General features: G+C 31.7%; 1 protein-coding gene across 1 annotated transcript in view; it reads left to right on the top strand.

The window, feature by feature from the left end:
• Positions 1-20,101, top strand: part of LOC133182507 (uncharacterized) — a 74,378-nt gene that overhangs the window by 6,187 nt on the left and 48,090 nt on the right. Inside the window, exons 7-16 of the mRNA XM_061317352.1 lie at positions 3,629-3,714; positions 3,839-4,072; positions 5,425-5,499; positions 5,897-5,983; positions 6,158-6,316; positions 6,591-6,674; positions 13,106-13,260; positions 13,552-13,597; positions 16,513-16,746; positions 17,011-17,085. Of these exons, the coding sequence (XP_061173336.1) occupies positions 3,629-3,714; positions 3,839-4,072; positions 5,425-5,499; positions 5,897-5,983; positions 6,158-6,316; positions 6,591-6,674; positions 13,106-13,260; positions 13,552-13,597; positions 16,513-16,746; positions 17,011-17,085 (1,235 nt within the window). The remainder of the gene's footprint in view (positions 1-3,628; positions 3,715-3,838; positions 4,073-5,424; positions 5,500-5,896; positions 5,984-6,157; positions 6,317-6,590; positions 6,675-13,105; positions 13,261-13,551; positions 13,598-16,512; positions 16,747-17,010; positions 17,086-20,101) is intronic.

The following is a 20,101-nucleotide window of genomic DNA, read 5'->3' as shown; positions in this document are numbered from 1 at the left end:
AGGATACGATTTTGTAATGGGACGGTTTAATATGGTTCCGTTACTTAGACGTAAGAGTGCTGGTTTTGTGAGTCCATCTCTGCCAGTTAGGAGATCCACCACTACAGCAAGTTTCCAATTGATGAGTCTTGTGAAGTCATCATGGACTTAGACAAAAATTCCTATTCTGATTTTGTTGTATGTAGTTCCTGTCCTTCGGTGATATTGTTTCAGAGAAGTAAGGTATTCTGACTTCCATCTGTTCCAAAAGCTTTGTAGAAACTGAATTTGTCGTTTCGTGAATTTATTTGCTTTATCGTAATTCACTAGAGAGTTGTCGTTGGCATCCACTCCATTAAAATAAGGTAGAGATGTTAATCTTCTTCCATATAACAACTGAGATGGTGTAAGCGGCTGTAAATCATCTGGATCTGTTGATATGTCAGTCAGCGGTCTGTCATTCAAAATTGCTTCTATCTCCGTAACTAAGGGGTGAAGAGTCTCCATATTTATCTTTGAACGTCAAGAACTTTCAGTAAGGAAGTCTTTGTCAATCATATTGATCTCCTCCACCATCCACCATACCATGGATCTCGACTAGGGATGGAATTTCCATTGTACTCCATATTCAGCAAGTTTTGGTGTACATTTTCTGCATGTGATGCTCTGGTGATTTCCATTGATGCAGATTGAAAGATTGTTGCATTATCTGAGATCATGATACTAGGCATTGATGTCCTACTAATAAATCTTCTGATTGCAAGAAGAGATGAACTCTGTGTCAGGTTTTGTACTAACTTTAGGTGTAAAGCTCGAGATGAGGCACAGGTAAAGAGGCATATGTATGCTTTAGAATCTTCTCCCAATGTATCCTTAACATAAAATCAATGCCTGTCACGGTAAATGGGGGTTTCATCTGTAAACGGCCCTTTGGTTATGGAGGGGGTTCTGGAGCTTGATATTATTTTTCAGTGACTTTTCTACAGTTGACACATGCTCTAAGAATCCCTTTCACACGATGTCGAATCCTTGGTATTGTTCATGAAGTAAGGTAATTGTTGAATTTAAACTAACATGGGCATGCCTTTTGTTTATATCAACAACAATAAGATATGTCAATCGGTGATCTGTAGGAAGAAGGTATGGAAATTTTGTTTTTCTCCATCAGTGGTGCATTGTGTATTCTTCCTCCACACCTTAAAAATCCATCTCTATCAAGGAACAGTTTCAGATGCTGAACCAATGTTGGTTTCCTTCCAGATGGATGTTTCAGATATTCTATTTCCTTTGTAAACTCTGTTGTCTGTACATCATGAGCAGTCTCATAGCTTCACCTAATTCTTGTTTACTGAGAAATCCTGCTCTCCTTTCACTATAATGTCTGCAGTTGTGAATTAATCTTCTGATGTATGCAACATCATGAGTGAACTTTTATTCTCAAGTTTCAGTACTGAATGTATACCTCCAGTCATGTTATCCGCTGTAACTTGATCCTCTGCTTGACGATTCATATTACTCTCTTCTTCAGCGCTTGTGGAATATAGTATTGCGTTTGTTGGTCCATCCCATACAGGCCATTTCTTGGGTTCAAGTAACCATGCCGGTTGCCTCACGATCTTTCTGGTTAAGTTCAATTTGAAGGAAGGCCTTTTCAATATCTGCTGTAACTGCAAACTTGTTTAATCTGAATATGGTCAATATTGATGTGATGTCATTCATCAGCGGGGAATAAGGCTCAATGCAATCATTTAGACTAACATGTCCAGTTTTGTCCTTGCAGCTACAATCATACACAATTCTAATCGGAGTTGTAGAACTGTCTTTTCTCACGGGGTGGTGAGGGATGTAATGGACTGTATATTATGAATTTTCTGGATCTTCAACTTTCTCAATAAATCTTTTTTTCTTGATCCTGGATTATCTCACTATACAATTTTAACAGTTTTGGATCCCTTGCTAATCTCTAAATAACATTTTCTGTTTTTTTTTTCACAATCTCATAATTTGTAGGTAAGCAAGGAGAGTTTTCTCCCTTCCAGGGAAATTTAGCAATATAATGACCATCCTCTTGATCTATTGATGTAGTAGCATAGGTCAGAAGCTTTTCCTTCTTTCTACTCTTCATTCTGATCATCAATTCCCATGTATTCTATTTTCCAGAATTTTTGAAGTTCAATCTCTTCCATTTTATGTTCAGCCAAAATATGGAACATTCCTGGATGTTGTTTTCCTGATGAGTTGATAGGTCCAGATATTAGATATCCAGCATTTTATTTCAACTGCGGTGGGTCCATTCCCTCTGATCATTTTGTCTCCTACTACTGGTATGTTCCAATAATAGTCTGCACCAATAAGCATTGAAATATGGACTCGTTCCTCTGTGCTTACTGGGTGTGCCAATTTTAATCCCTTAAGGTATGGGAGTTCCTTGATATTGACAAGTGATCTGTTGGAGATTGGAGCTTCAATCTTTGGAATGATAATGACCTCCACTGGAATTTTTTCTCCAGTTTGTGTTTCTAATTGTACAGTTGCTTTCTCAAGATGACGAATTTTACTATTCTTGTCTCCAAATGCTGAAATTCTTAGGGTAATGGATCCATTTGACATAATATCAAGTTTCTGTGCTAGCTCCTTAGTAATAAATGAATTTTGAGCCCTTTCATCAAGCAGTATATTACAGGTGATTTCTTGATTTCCATATCAAATTGGTGTCACAGCAGTTTTTAGCAGCACTTCAGTGTTGGCTGTCACCTGTGTTGAAGAGTGAAGCTGGAATGAGTGCTCTCGTTGACGTGGTTGTTTCGCTTGCGCGCGTTACTCAATTTGTTTGCACACACCGTTGCAGTTATGAGACTATATTTTTCAAATAATAATGATTCATTGCTTAAATATACAATGTATAGCTGCATCAGGTAGGAGTTTGATACTCTGCGATATACAAAAACAAGGAATAAATAACGTGGCTTTCCTCTGTCTGAGAAAGAATAAATTTATTTATTCACTCTTATGAAAATGTTTGTCAGTCTAGAAATATATGCAAATGCACCAGTCCTTTTTGGCATTGAAAACTGATTACTATATTGAAATGAAATAAATGTATTGTCAGAGAATAAGTGGTCGACCTTGAGATTAAGTGAAAAACAAATTCTTCCACTATTTTAGAAAATTATCTCAATAAACCTGCAATGTTCGACAGGAAATTTAGGTAATAAGAAATTAAAGTCATTGACACAATAACCTACAACAACTGAAATGCCCTAGCTGCATGTACATGTTTCAGTGTTTGATGTTGCATACTGGAAGTCATTGACAAAATGGGGAAAACATTTCATGGGTTAAAAATATATAGTACTCAAATATTTGTTATAAACCAGTCACAAATTTAAATATAAGATATCATTTTTTAACATTTAGCGGGGTGTAAATATGGGTTGGTATGTGATTAAATCTCCCCAAAAGCCTGAAGGATTGATCACAAGACTAATTCGTATTTACATTCCGATAGAAGTTTAAAAATGATACCTTATTTCTTAGTTATACATATTGATAATGAATAAGCAGTGTACATGTTATTTAGAAATACTGTCACATTCAGTGTACATAAGTACATTCATTATCATATTATGTAAAAGTATTTGCTTGAAAGTGTTGAGAATGACAAAATTTCATATTTCTTACTTTTCTAGGTCTCGACTAGGGTTTCTTGCAAACATTTGGAGGCTGTTGTCATGTGTATGTATTTGGCTTCTTTGTTGAACATCATTCCCAATCATTCAATACTGAGCTTTTTATCATGTAATTAAACTCAAATCAAATTCAGAAAAACTTATGATAACTTCATTAATGTCACACAAAGGTACCAGCAGTGTGTCTGATAGTGTTTGGAACGGTGCTCCTCACTGATTCTAAGCTGTCTGGGACCTTTGTCTCCGGAATCTTTGGGCATATCTACATACTTGGATTGAACTTCCGGGACATTATTGAAGGATTCGGAGTACTGATGATTGTTTTAGGATCTGTTGAATTTGTTGTGAATTCTTTAGCGTTTATATCCGACGTCATTCTCCATAACAGGACAAAGAGCAAAGTGGTAACAATGCTAAAACGGGTCTGGTTTTGTTATCTTTGAATCTGTTGATTCTTTTACAAAATAATTATAATACATGTATTACATTTGATGTACGTAAGATATCAATTTCTGTGTCTATTTTTTTCTTTTTGCTTTTTAGCAGCATTTGGCCTTCTCCCACATACTCGGTTGTAAATAAGGCCCGTATAAAGTTAAGACTACAACATGATGCTTTTAAATTAAACAACCTGGGATTTTTTTTCAGGATTTAAGAACCTTAAAAGTATAGTAAGGATAACATTTATTTAAAAAAAAAACAATCTACTTTGTGTTTATTCAGTTTTATATATTACATGTTTAAAAAATGCTTGATATTCTGAATTCTTTTCAAAGCAATGTGAAAATCATTGAATTCCTTAGTTCCATTTTGAATATTTCGTAGCACTGAAGCAAGTATGGTCACATCTAGTCAAAGTCAAGACTAACTTCTTCTTATTTTTTCTTAAAAACAATCTAAATTACTCATGTTATATGAAGCTAAATGAAGAGTCAAGATGTTTACCATTCTATCATTATACGATATGTCAAAAAAGGCAAGAAAAATTATGAACAAAAATAAGAAAGTAATCGATTCAATGATCAGGCTAACTACGAATTCATGCATGTAATGTAATCAGACGTCACAAAGTCACATAGAGGGAGGTGAAATATTCAGAGGTCGAAATATAGAACAGATAAAATAAAATATATGCAGACATGACTAACAAATGCACTTTCCCAAAAAGTTTTAGTTAAAGTGAAAAATAAAATTTAAAACTTGGTAAGATAGATAAACATCAATGTCCATTCTATCATCATTGATTTGGACACTTGCACAGACTTCCTGTTCAATTTAGAATGATTACAATGTTGAAAGAAAAAGAGATTACTACAAACCTGTTAGTTCTGTGTAAGAATTTTAAAAAATTGTAGCGATTTGGAAAAGAAATGAATAAAAGAAGGCCTGTTTTGTATCTATTTTACGACAATAAACATAATCTACTTTAATCTAATTTATTGTCATATTCTTATATGTACTTAGAATTTCAAAGCCCAAGTCACATTGCGCTGAGAAAATGATTATAATATAGACATTTTTAAGACATCAATGTGCAACAAAAACACATTGTATACATAATAACATTAATCATTTGGGTAGGCAATATCGTTACCGTGGCCACCTGATAACCACAGGACTGTGTTAAACTTAAATAGGTAAATCTAAAGATAAATTGACAAAAAGAGAGACATTGATATTTTCTTATAAATTTTCATTATAGTAAAGACTTGCATATAAAGCAATTTATTTTATAAACACTCTTTTTTTTTAAAAGATTGCAGTAACCAAAGTTCTGTTATTCATCACAGAAGTTATCTGGCTGGGGTTAATCATCAAACTTGCTGTTCAGGTAAGCTGTTTTAAGTTTACATTTAGTTTTTTAAAAAGACAACGTGGTTAATGTAAAATTTGTTTTCTTTTTTAAAGTAAACAACAAATCTTTGAAACAAAATGATAAGTAGGAATAGAAAAACTATTAATTGTTCATATTCGAAAAAGAAGCAATACATCACGAACCAGGCATATTTATTGAAATGTCTTTAGAGATCCCAGCACTTACATCAAATAAGCCTGGAGTAGTTAATTACTTGAATTGTTTCTACAGACAAATAGTTTTTCTTACATTCAGCATATTAAATTGCGTTCTTAAGCTGACCAAAAAGTATATATTCATAAACTGTAGCAAAAAAGCATACGTGTATTAATCCATCCAATTTCCAATTAATAACTTTATCTGTATAACACAGGTCACAAGTGATCTGAGATTCAAAATGGCAAATTTATTGAGAAATTTCTCTAGCCTTCAACGGGCATGGTTAACTCTGTTTGGAGAAGTAAGTACACTCATTACATTATGCAGTTAGCATTTATTTTTAATATATTGATATTGTTTGAGAATATTGTTTAATAGATTATTGTCATCTGCTTCTTATAAGAAAGAAAATTGATACACATCGTTACTTCAACGTTGTACAAAATTATTGGATTTTTCCATTGTTTTTCCTCAGCTGGAGTGTTGCGGTGTAACTGCCTCGAGCGATATATGTACTTTGACGTCTGGAATTTATCATTGTTCTCAGCTACCTCTAACGTGCTGTCAGCACAGTTTATACAATGTATCAGAAAACACTCTCTATAGCACTTCAGTGTGCAGTACGCCAAACACAGTTAGTATTATAAGGGTCAATCACTGTATTTTCTTGTTTAAAAGATGCTATAAAATGGAAAACATTGCATCTTTTGTAAACCTAAAATTTCGAACGTAGATTTCGGAACTCAGTAAAACTGTAAAACATACATTAAATCGGGTGGTCTTTTGTTTTGTTTTGTTTTTTTAACAGTAAGCAGACCTTTTATATCTCACTTTAGAGTTACTAGCACATCAAAAATTTTATTATGTTAATAATATTCTGTGTTTTTTTTTTTTTTTTACATTTAAAGCCCTGTTTGGAAGCAGTGTCATCCAGATTTAAGACTTACACCACCGGGTATTTCGTAGGAATATCTCTGTCTCTTCTGTTTGGGGTAAGTATTAATATATTTTCCTTATCCTTGTACCCTTGGTTGTACATTAATAAATTCTTCAGCAAGGTTCAGACATCGGATTTGAATATGATACTTTTAAAGCTATTTTGTAATGTTTATAGTCATATAAATTTCCTAATAAAAATCAAAAGATTACCATATCAAATATAGAGATACCGAACTGTTATAAAACTCAAGAGTCCATTGAAACAGTACAAATTGGCAGTAGAGCAATCACGGACCTTTAAAAATATTAGGGGTTGAGAAGGTACGTGCCATGGATGAATAAGCATTTTCTGTCGACCGGTCACACTCGCCGTTTTCGGGAAAGCGAAAGAAAAATCTGTAACAGTTCAGCTTGAAATTAATTGCGTAACAATTTGTATGAAAAACGTCAGACAACAATCGACTTAATGATAGAATATATTTGCTGATATGGCCATTGTATCAACCATAGAAACTGCGAAATATTGATATTGAAGGAGAGTGTTGATATCTTTGTATTATCAAATAATTTGTCAATAGCTTGTTGTTCGAATGTAGAACATGCTTTTGCGTTTCGAATCTACTGGAGACGTAAACTACATATTTGCAGTTGATAATGTTATAAATATTGCTATATAAATAAGGGAAGTTAACGATAGAGTAATTGCAGTAATCGCCACACGCAAAAGCAATAGACGTTTTCTTTTTTTGTATAAGTTTTTGAATAAATTTTGCTTGCTTTGAATACAGAAATTGGTCTGCTAATAAATAACACGATTTTGCATATAATTAATATGTTTTAAGTATGAATATAATTTTTTTGGATATAGATCACATTTTTTAAAGGTTTTGCAGATAAATCTAAGATTTTTGAATATGATTATCGATTTTAAATCATAAGTTTTATATCAATACCAATTTTCAAATATTAATAAAAGATACTGTAAATCATAAAAATGTTTACAATTTTATGAAGAAAAAATAGGATTTGTATGATAGGAACAAATGTTAAATTTTTATTCTGTTTATGAATCATAAATTAATCATGAATTATTATTAATGTAGTGAATATACATTATTTCTTTGAAATATTCTCCTCTATTCCTGGTTAATAATAGATAAACTAAGTGAATGTTTATGAAGAACAAGGGTAACTTTGGTAAAATTTGTGAATTTCATGGCTCCTGGGTTTGGTGTTCTGGTGTAAGGGCGGAGCTCTCTCTATATTTTTTTTCAATTCATAGATTTTATTTGTGCTTTCACATATACAGACTATAACATTCAATACATACTTTCATTTCTACTTCCTGATACTTCATATTAAATACATTTTCTTTGTAGTAAATATATGTCGCGTTTCAAAATCAAACTGAAATTATATATGACATATTGTACATTTATATGAATCTTCACTGTGAAAGCTTTATATACAGAAATAAAATTAAAAAAGGAAACAGGGGGTGAAAGGGTGCAAAAAGTGAGGTGGGGGAACAGTATTAAGTATTTTAACATACTTGTACATTTGTATATAAACTTGAGAAAAAATAAATACATTATAGCATATCACAAATAGTTTTCCAGTATTTTTCATATTCTGAAAATTTACAGTTTCTTAAAAAGTATAACTTTTTCAACTAATATTCTATCCACAATATTTTTTCTAGCATTGAGATGCTTAGTTTAGGCACATTTTTAAACCTACTAGCAAAAGTTAATTGCTTAACAGTAAGTATTTATATATTGTGTAGTCTAAACATGTTTTTGTTGTTGAATTTGCCAAAAAATATATCCTTTCTATCAAAATTAATGGTAAAATGAAACTTATCTATAAACCATTCCTCAATATGACACCATATTTTTTAACGCAGAAACACTCGAAAAATAAATGTTCAATCGTTTCAACATCTTGTTTACAAAAGGAACATACAGGTGAATCAATAAGTTTGAGTTTATAAAGGTATTTATTTGTTGCAATAATCCTATGCAGAATTTGAAATTGCATCCACTGAAATTTTGCTTCTTTTGTGACTTTAAAAGGAAGTTCAAATATTTTTATCCAGTCTTTATCGCCAAAAAATATTCCATTATTTTCGCATTTTTCTAGTGCCTTAATTGCTTCCTTTTTCTTTTAATGAGTACACTGTACCTGTCTTTACAACCTTTTGTACTTTTATAAAAAATATAAAGTGAATTAGGGATAAAAGGTCCATTTCTCTTTTTTCAATATCAATACTTTTCAATATTTTTAAAACAGCTACTTCTAAACCTGCATATTCTACAAAATTTGTTTTTACATTTAGGTTTGTGAGGTACTAAAGGCTTACGAATTTTCCTTCAGAGTCAAACAGATCTATTACAAAAATAAAGCTTGCATCGAAATGACTTTTCAAGAATATGAATGAGTTGTTCATTTTAATTCTTGGATTAAACCATTTATGTTAATGAAGACTTTGCATATTTTTTGACCCGAATCAATGATTTTACCAAATTAAGTAAAACCTCTTTCCAAAACTTGTTAATTATTTTATTACACATATTAACAGTAAATTCTAAACCTCTAACCCATAGAGATTCAACTTTCATTCCTTATTCTGATTCAAGAAGTTTTAGCCATTTTGTATCTGAGTAAATCAGTCTTCGGATCCATGTTGATTTTAATGCACATAGAAAATCTACATATTCAATCATTTTCACACCCCCATTTCTATAATCTTGAATCATAACATTTTTCTCAACCTTATGAATTTTACTTCCCTATAAAAAGTAGTAAAGGTCTTTCTCATTCATCTAGGAGTTCCTTATAAGAGTTCGGAATAGTCAATCTATCTATCCTTCTGTATTCAATAATCCAGAAGTGAAAAAAGAATTAGATGGATTACATGATCAGTACGTACTGGTCCCTGCTGACAAAGCAGGTAACAATATTGTCTTTGTTTGTAAGGCTCATTATATTAAATGTATTTTAGAGGAACTTGGATTTAATTCTACAAGTGGTAATCCAACTTATACTCATAGTTCCCTTTCTAAGGAAGAAATTCTTCAAAATCATATGTCAGTTTTGAATATTTTTAACAATATATTCCCAGCAACCAAAATGAATTCGAATTAGCATATTTATATTGGATTCCGAAACTTCATAAAATTCCTTACAAACAAAGATACATAGCGGGTTCCATTAAATGTTCAACCAAGCCTCTATCTTTACTCCTCACTAAGATATTAACAGTGGTGAAGGAGAAACTTCAAAAGTACTGTGCAACAATATATTCGAGAAGTGGTGTAAATCAGATGTGGATACTTAAAAATTCCAAGGAACTTTTGGAAAATTTGAAATCACAAGATTTTACCAAAATCAACAGCTTAAAAACTTACGACTTTTCAACTTTATACACAACCATTCCCCACGATAAATTAAAGTCCAGGCTTTTTGATATCATTGACAGCTGCTTTTTCAATAAAAATGGAACTCGTAAATATACTTACCTTGTCATTGGTCATTTGCAAAATTATTTTGTTAAAAAACATTCTGATTGTACACACAAGTACTCTGAAGTAGACATTAAAAAGATGCTTGAGTTTCTGATTGACAATATCTATGTGGTTTTTGGAGACCAGGTCTTCCAACAATCTATTGGAATTTCTATGGGTACCAATTGCGCCCCGTTATTAGCAGACCTTTTTTTGTATTCATATGAAGCAGAATTTGTCCAAAATCTTGTACGTGAAAAGAAGAAAACACTTGCTGTGGCGTTCAACTCGACATTTAGATATATCGACGACGTATTGTCAATTAACAATGGCTATTTTCATTCTTATGTCGATACGATATATCCTGGTGAACTTGAGATAAAAGATACCACAGAGTCTGATACATCTGTTTCATATTTGGATATTTTACTTGAAAAAGACGTTAATGGTAATCTAACAACCAAGCTTTATGATAAACGTGATGACTTTAACTTTTCAATCGTCAACTTCCCTTACTTATGCAGCAATATACCTTCATCACCTGCATACGGGGTATATATCTCTCAGTTGATTCGATACGCAAGAGCATGCTCTACGTATGTACAATTTCTAAAACGAGGTAAATTATTGACAAATAAGTTGATGAAACAAGAATATCAGCTGTCTCGTTTAAAGTCATCATTTCGTAAGTTCTATGGTCGATACAATGACCTTGTCAGCAAATACAATTTATCATTGAGTCAAATGCTGACTGACGTTTTTCATACTAATTGTTAGGCCATTATTTACACACTGAATTGTCGACGGATTTTTCCGTTATTTCCCGATCATGACAAGGAGCACACGGCGGGTGTGACCGGTCGGCAGGGGATGCTCACTCCTCCATGGCACCTGATCCCACCTCTGATGTTTGGAGGTCCGTGTTTGCTCTGCTCCTATTTTGTATTGTATAATGGACTTTTGAGCTTGAATACTGTTCGTTATCTCCATATATTTCAATATGAAATGGTTAATCTTTGGAATAATCAGGGATTTAATCACTGCTAATCTACCAAATGGAGTAAGTTTTTCTTAACTGCCATTGTTTTATCAAACGCTTTATTTCATTTAATTTTGAGGGGTAATTCAGTTTAATCATTTCGTCTAAATTAATAGAAAATTTTACACCAAGAAGATCAAAAGTAGAGTGATTCCAATCTAACTTCCATCTCGAGTGAAAACTTCTTTGGAATTTTTTTTACTGCCAATCCAAACCATTTAATTTTTTTAAAATTAATTTTCGGACCAGATACAAGTGCAAAATAGTCAAGTTATCTTAATATACCATCCATAGACTGTGGTGATCCATCAGATATAATTGAAATATTATCAGCATATTGTGAAAGTTTATATTCCTCCCCATCAATTATAATTCCCTTTATGTCTTTAGCTCTATATAATTTATAATGAAATGATTTTTGTCTTTGAAAATCTGTGTCCCTTGGTATTCAGCAGAAAAACTAGTTGCAATCTTATGAAAAGCAAGGGCGCCTCTTTCAAAATAATTAAATTCATTATATCCTATGCATGTAACACGAGCTTTGATTGGTTACAAAGTCGGGTGTAAATTTCCGTACACCCGACTTGTTCTGGGGTAAAAAAAAAGTCACGTCACAAAGCATAGTTTCTCTATGATAAAAAGCAAAAACTCATGACGTCACGATGCATTGTATGACGTAGTAAATCTTATCGATAGCATGGAACACAGTTGATTGAACTTGTTTACAAAAAAATTATTTGGGTACAAAGGAAATATATTCTTTATGCAGGTCAAATCAAGGGTGTACGGGGATTTATCTCGGGTTGCATTCCATACATCCTTCGGCCTCAGGGTGTATGGAATAAAAACCGGAGTAAATTCCCGTACACCCATGATTGAACCTGGATAACTAATATTGTCCCTGGATTAGAGGTTCTGTTTAAAGCGCTTAGCACCATTCATATAATGGCAATGTATTTAAGGAATGAATTTAATAGCTACTCAGATTATACGGTATAAACTGGGTTGGGGTAGTTTACGCTTTATAAACCGCGTTCCAACCCAGTTTAAACCATATTAATTGGGTAGCTATTAAATTCATTCTTTATAATTTAATTTTCATTCATTTGGTTTAAGAAAAAAAGATGATTGTCTTTAAAAACGAGTTCAATTTGTACAAAATTTGAATGTAACGTCGGGCGGACCGATACATTTTTGACGCAAGTCATTGTGACGTAGGCAAAGCAATTTACACCATACAAAATAATTTTTTTATCCAATCAAATACCGTGTTACAACAACAATTAAATTATTATCTCTTTGAAATCTTCTTCTCTGTCCTTGGTATTTTGCTAACATACTAAATACATAACTATGGTAAATCTTTCAAATATTTTGAATTCCTTGGGTCAGAGCTCTGATGTTAGGGTGGAGCTTTATTCATTATGTAATGGAAATGCATTAACTTTTTTGAAAATTATATTCTTTGCTTCTGGGAATTTAGCAAACAAACTAAATGCACGGTTATAATAAGCAAGGGTGCCTCTTCAAAAAGCTTTCTTCTCAAGGTTGTAGTAAACTCAGGTAACTTCTAAGACAAGACCCATAGATCTCTTGTTCAAACTTCAAATCTCTTTTCTCTTGATTCAGATTCATTTTTTAAAATCTGTTTTATTTTCGTACTAATTGTAAGGCCAATATTTACACTCTGAAATTTCTACGGATTTTTCCGTTTACCCGATAATGACGAGGGGCACACGGTGGTAGTGACCAGTCAACAGGGGATGATCACTTCTCCATCGCACCTGATCTCGCCTCTAATGTTTTTGGAGGTCCATGTTTGCTCTACTCCTGATTTGTATTATTTAAATGGACTTTGAGCTTGAATACTGAATACTGTTCGTTATCTCCATATTTCATTTATGTCTTTATCAGATATATGAATATTTATACATTTTAGGTTTTGGGAATAATATTAACATTCCTCCATATAAGATCACTCAGAGATAGAGATGAGATAGAAGATGGAGAGCAGAGAAATGACGATCATCCCGAGCTGGAAAGGAAAACGACCCCAAAAAATAGTTGTAGACGGATGATTAACTACTGTAAAAGGTGAAGCCCAACTCTTGTTAAATACATGTATGCATTTACTGATATTTCAAAATAAGAATATTAATATTGGTGTATGCACTTATGTTATAATACAATATTTAGGAAAATGAAATTGTTGCATGTATTAAGTCTATATAAAAAATGAATAAAAAATCAAATACCAACAATATTAAATTTAAGTTGTCTCCTTTGACTTAAGTGTTCTTAATAGATTTTTAAATTGCTAGGTAATGTATGAAAATTATATTTGAGAAAATGCTTCTTCTTCTTTATGTACAAGGCTTCTTTTAGGGACATACAGCGCAAAATGATAGTCATAACATCTGCAATTTTATTGGTAAGTTTATTTGATGTTAAATTTGATTTTTATAGGTTTTCTTTTGTTTTTTAATCAAGAATAATAAATGTTAGCATTTTTCATTTTTCCAAAAGAGATTAAATTGTCAATTTTAGTCTACATGTATTTGCTAGAACGTTTACAAGGGTACTACTATTACCGTGCTTTGGGGACTGTGGTGATAACTAAGATTTCTAAACCTGAAAAACAGGACAGGAGACAGTCTTAAAATTAAAGCTGTTTATTCGTGAATGTCCGTCGCAAAAGTGATCATTTACAATCATAATAAAAGATATAAAACAATGATACTCTGTATAATTAAAATGAAAGTGTAAGATAATGCCACAAATAAGAACATGTGTTAATTAAACATCATCTCATGAACACACAATTCATTACAGGTATTATAACATGTCTACTGAATATCTTCATTATAAAAATAAATGAGTTAAAATAAAAATATATAATTAATATCAATTGGGAGAATTAGCTTGTAAAACATTTACTTGGCTATGAGAGGGGTATGAAAGGAATAGACCAAAAATAGAAAATTCACATGTTATTGTTTACAATGAGTCTACTTCCTGTATAGAGACTCTGACTTCCGGTCATACAAAGGGGGGGGGGGTCCTAATGGACAAACATACAAAGAAACCCTAATCTACTAAATAAACACACTTTACAGTAAAACCTAGTACATTTACCATATTCGGTCATTGAGTACAAGTACACATGTACTAAGCTACGTTCTACTAGTCTTGCATATGATTTTACAAACAATCTACACCTACAGCATGTATAATAGTTATGCATCATAAGAACATGTTTACTTACATAGATACTTTCAGCATTTTTCCTTTTTACAAACGATTAATAGAGTAGAACAGTAAAATCGACTGCACGTTTACTTGTACAACAATATTTTGAATACTAAATAGAAAACCAGTACAAAATAGATGCAAAATATCCGGAAAGGTCAAAACAGTAAAATCGACTTAATGACTTCTTTCAAAACCTCTATAAAACACTACTTAATAATTTTGTTTCATGACACATACTTTTCAAATATAAAATACAACATATGTTTATCTACAGATTTGTGAAAAGTAACATTTTGTGAATATGGGATTATTACTTACTACATGTATTTTATCAACATGAACTATTAAACAAAATATAAAAATGAAAATAAAGGAAAATACAAAGTACAAAGTAAATCTACATTACCTGAAAAACAGGACAGGAGACAGTCTTAAAATTAAAGCTGTTTATTCGTGAATGTCCGTCGCAAAAGTGACGGACAAAAACCCGATAGCGTCCCCTGTCCAGGTGTTGAGTTATTCTTGCCACTAATTGTTACAAAAGGGCGTTAATCTAAAAGGACTCAGACTCGACATCAAACGGAAGATTAACAATAGGGCTTTACGGCAAAATACAATTTAAGTAATTAAGAAAACAAAGTTCCATTTGCGGAAAACTAAGAAAAGCACAGATTTTACACGAAAGGATGACACTAATTGATTTCACAACTTTTCTCAAGAAAACTGACAAAGGGCCTCAAGTTATTATTTCTTCTAAATCCAAAGCCATGAATTTTATTGCAGTAAATAAAAATACCAACTGGTAAATAAAAATTAATGAAATAAAAATAATTTGAAATTGATAATAAATTTATACTTAAAATAGAAAATATATCAGAGGGTCAATTTTACACTATGATACTACAGTGGTTAAAAACCTTCAATACAATTATTTTTTTTTCCAGTAACGTGAACGAAAATGCTAAATATTTTTAAACTGTGCATGTTTTGAAGGTTTTTAAACCACATTTTTAATTTATTTACATTTGCGAATATTTTTCTTAGATGAACCTATAGAAGAGAAAATATGTTCAATTCTGTATGAACTTATTAGGGGGTCAGAGGTCATGGCGTGACCGAATCACACAGCGAGACGATATCTTGTCTACATATTTCTGTCACAGTGACACTGGTTTCGGAACTTCTGAACCGTCAAAGCGATGAAAAAGATAAAATTATTGAAACATATATTTTTTTTTCGTTCAACAAATGATCGTTAGATCTTTCTTCGGTGTGAAGAATGTTTCTAATTAGCCTAAAATCACGCTTACCTTTTTAACCCGAAATTCCTTTGAAGGTATGTAAACTGAAGACGATAGCACCGCTTTTGACTTTATATATAAAGAACTCGTACAATAATAGTAAGATAATTCCCAGTAGCGATCATTGTTTTTTCATTATGAACAGATATTTCCTGAACTGGACTGCTAAACATTAATGTAAGTATTCAAATGTTGGAGCGAGGCGAACTCTCAAGACCAAACAACTTCTAGGTCATTGCGCGTCACAACATAGCAATACGGCGGGCCGTTCGTGTAATAAATGCAGTTCTATTCAGAATATTCCTCTCAAATGTAAATAAAAGTAATAAACAACAATGTTAAAAAGTTCACTGGGAAATGAACTTGGTTGGTACGTGATCAAATCTTCTGAAAAGCCCTTCGGGCTTCACAGGATTTGATCACGTGACCAACCAAGTTCATTTCCCAGAGAACTTTTTAACATTGTTGTTTATTTCTTAATTAATCATTTAATATCTTCCGACTAGTGATTTTTTATGGATATGTTTTACCTCCTAACAATGTTTTTTTTTCCAATTGGTGCATTTTAAAGTGAAATATTTCCATTAGAAATTTTGACAGGCCTGCTAATTGTAATTGTGAAAATCAACGCAATTGAATTAATAGACTGTTATCGTGAACAATGTCATTTTATTCATATTCTCCTTTTCTCATCATCAGCGTTTAAAGCGTAACATTCAATTTACACTGCATTATTTCAGAATATGTTTTAGCACAATTAAGCTAATGAATATTAATTAATTCACATTTCCAGATGATTGCAGTGGGACTATTTACAGAAGGATTAGTGTTGATTTACGATAAAGTGTTCAACCATGACATTATCCGGGATGTCCTCTGGAGTGCCTTATCCTTTGATGGCTTGTCCTTCAATCATATACGCCAGTCTTATTCGGCATTTATGATTTCTTCAGCTATTGTAATTCTGATGGTTTCCGTGATAGGAATGTTTACCTTAAGAACAAAATCAAAATATCTTCATATCATTGTGAGTATTTTAAAAGCACATATTTAGTTTTGCCACTTTTCATATTTATGATTTATCAAGTAAGAGTTTCAGCCAATTTTATTATGAGCCATTATCTTGAATTGATTTGACAATTTTTAAAATTTATTTTACCACATTAATACCTCTAATATTGAGGGTATGGATAACATATATGCATAGTGTTTTGTAAATTCTAAATAGGTATTTCTCTCTCTCTCTCTTGCTATTTGTGAATGATAATAATGAAAATGATTGCTGTTGTAGCAAATAATTTTGGTCAGCCTGTGCTGTTCTTTAATGGTTATTGGTACTGGGCTTTGGGGAAAGTCAAAAGATACAGTAAGTATAATGAACAACAATATCAAATAGTGAAATATAAAGAGGGGCTTGATTTTTTTCCATATAAATTCATTGAACATGCTATATTCAATGTATGTTTAGTTATTAAATGAAAAAGACAGAAATTTGGGAAATGTCCCTATATTCAAGTATATCAATTATATATTGCCATTCTTTCATGACAATAACAATGAATTTATTCTTATGCATTAACACAAAAACAGTGTAGGGACAAATTACAAGTATAGTTTAATATATGCATTCGTGAAAAAGAAAAAGTACAAAGACAAAAAAGCTTAGAATCAGCTAACCAGGACAGCTAACTCTCTCAATGATAGTTTTTATAAAATATACATACTTTTTCCAATTTAACTGTATTCTTGCATTAAAAAATTGTTTAAAGGTATAAACATGCATATACATGGAGATATAAATAGAAGTTCTTTGAAATAAATGACAATCTTGATTTCAAAATAGATGGATCAATTACAATTAAATAAGTAATGATATTTATCACCAGTTTCCTTTTTCGAACATAACTTACAAATTCTATTTTCTTTTGGTACATTTTTATCTCCCAAATTCAATAGAAAATTATGTATTGCAAGTACTAAACATACAAAAAAAATTTAATACTTGCAAGGCAAAGATACCAAATACTTTTCTAGAAAAAATAAAGTCGTAAATATTCTATCATTGAGGCTTTTAAACATTTCACTGTACCATGACTGTTTAAACTGATCGTACAAGGTGTTAAAAACTACTAAAATATTAAAGACAGACTTGAGTTATATAGAAGTAAATGATGCATGGTCACTGATTGAACATGATATATTCAATGCATGTTCAATCATTAAATTGAAAAAAAAAAAGGAAACTGGGTTATCTTGCAAATGTTCTATATTAAAATATATATCAATTGTATACTACCCTGTTATATCTTTTATGACCAAACAATAGGATGATGTTTGCAGCCACAAAGAATAATTAATGATTATCTTGTAGTATCCTACAATCAATTATAACACCATTCGAATTTTCTAAAGAAGGCGGGTATCACCTCGAAAATGTTCATGGATTTCACATTTTTTGGTCCTCACGTTTTTCTTGTTACATTTTTTCATTGTATTTTGCAATACAGTATGATTGTTGAAATAATATTCAGTTTCAAATTAAATATACATTTTTTCTTCACCCACAACTTATTTTACAGACATATTTGTCCTCAATTACTCTTTGGTCTTTTCTAGAGATCTTTTAAAATGTATTTTTACACATAAAGTTCTAACAATTAAGTAAAGATACAATAACATGAATTCTTAATGTTGGATAATTCCAACACTAAGAAATGATTTAAAGAATTTAGAGGTGCATTGTTACAACGCGAAATGTAATAACAACGCAAAATGTAATAAACTGGATTTATTGCATGTTGTGTTATTACATTTTGCGTCGAGATCAACGCAGAATGTAATAACGCAAAATGTAATAGCACGATTTTTGGATTGTTACATTTTGCGTTAGGATTAACGCGAAATGTAATAATGCACTTTTTGTTTGTTACATTTTGCGTTACTTAATTTTTGCGTTGAGGACAACGCAAAATGTAATAAAACAAAATATTTTTTTTTTGGCATTGTGTACAACGCGAAACATCACATTGATTGAAACATATAACAATGGGGAAACTCGCTTCACTAAATAAACAGACATATCTATGACCATGAGACAAAGTTTAACGTTACGGTTTTTAAGGATATTACTAAATCTTATTGTTTATTTTTTAACGCTGTTTCTAACATTTTTATTGAATACTTAAACTTTGATTGGCATGTCTATTTATAAATCAGTCTGTATTATATATCTATCACTGACATTCTTAATTATCAAAGATTGACCATGTGTCCATTAAAAACTCTTGATATACATGTACGACGTGCATGTGTACATTGGTTAGCGAATTAGAAGTGCATGTGTTTGTGTCTAGCGAGGTGAAGTGATGGGTAGGGGTTACTCGTATGTTGATCCTTGTATTTTTATGCACATGCAGAAACTATCCGTTTTATTGTTGAAGAGAGAGAGGGAGAGAGAGAGGCAGAGAATTTTACTTTTGCTGGTCTGCACTGCACATGATTTGTAAAACAGTATGAAATCTTAATTGTCAAGAAACCCCCTTCCCGCTATATTTACACCTGCCAGTAAAAATAAATAGATTTCTTTTCTAAATTTCAGGCATGTGCCTATCAAACAGCAAACGCAAACTGATACACTGATCAACGAAATAACTCCCCCCCCCCCACACACACACAAATACATGTACGTGAGCACGCGCGTTTCTTATTTGCAATACAGTGTACCTATGATTTGGATATCAGCTGATTTTAAATGGCTAATGAAATCAATATATGATAAAATCAGATCTAATGAAAGAATTAGCATATGTTTATTTTTCCTTTTGTTAATTTTTTTTTTCATTTTCTTCATCCACTACTCAATTGAAAATTATTCTCAACCTGACTTTTTAATTATTTAAAGTATGTTATTACATTTTGCGTTGTTGCATTTTGCTTAACCTCGACGCAAAATGTAACAACGCAAAATGTAATAATCTAAAAATCGTGTTATTACATTTTGCGTTGATCTCGACGCAAAATGTAATAACGCAACATTTAATAATCTTAAAAAGTATGTTTTTACATCTTGCGTTATTACATTCTGCGTTGATATCGACGCAAAATATAATAACGCAAAACGCAATAATCCCAGTTTATTACATTTTGCGTTGCTATTACATTTCGCGTTGTCATGTCAATACAAGTTAATGTCGCTAGGCCTTGTCCCATATTCAGAAAAAACACTTGGAGGTTGTTTAATATTGTTTGAGTATGAGAAAAACATATGAATTTTTGGACTTGGTAGAAAGAAATGTTACCGAAGGTTTTTAATACAAAGGTCCAACAAATCATACGTTGTATGTTACATTTTCTTATTTTTAGGTCACTTGAGTAACTCAGGT

Source organism: Saccostrea echinata, unplaced genomic scaffold (assembly GCF_033153115.1).
Source record: "Saccostrea echinata isolate AGI-Se365-2 ecotype Australia unplaced genomic scaffold, CSIRO_AGI_Sech_v1 ptg000009l, whole genome shotgun sequence".
Taxonomy (NCBI): domain Eukaryota; kingdom Metazoa; phylum Mollusca; class Bivalvia; order Ostreida; family Ostreidae; genus Saccostrea; species Saccostrea echinata.
The sequence above is the reverse complement of the archived record's forward strand: the minus strand, read 5'-3'. Positions and strand labels throughout refer to the sequence as shown.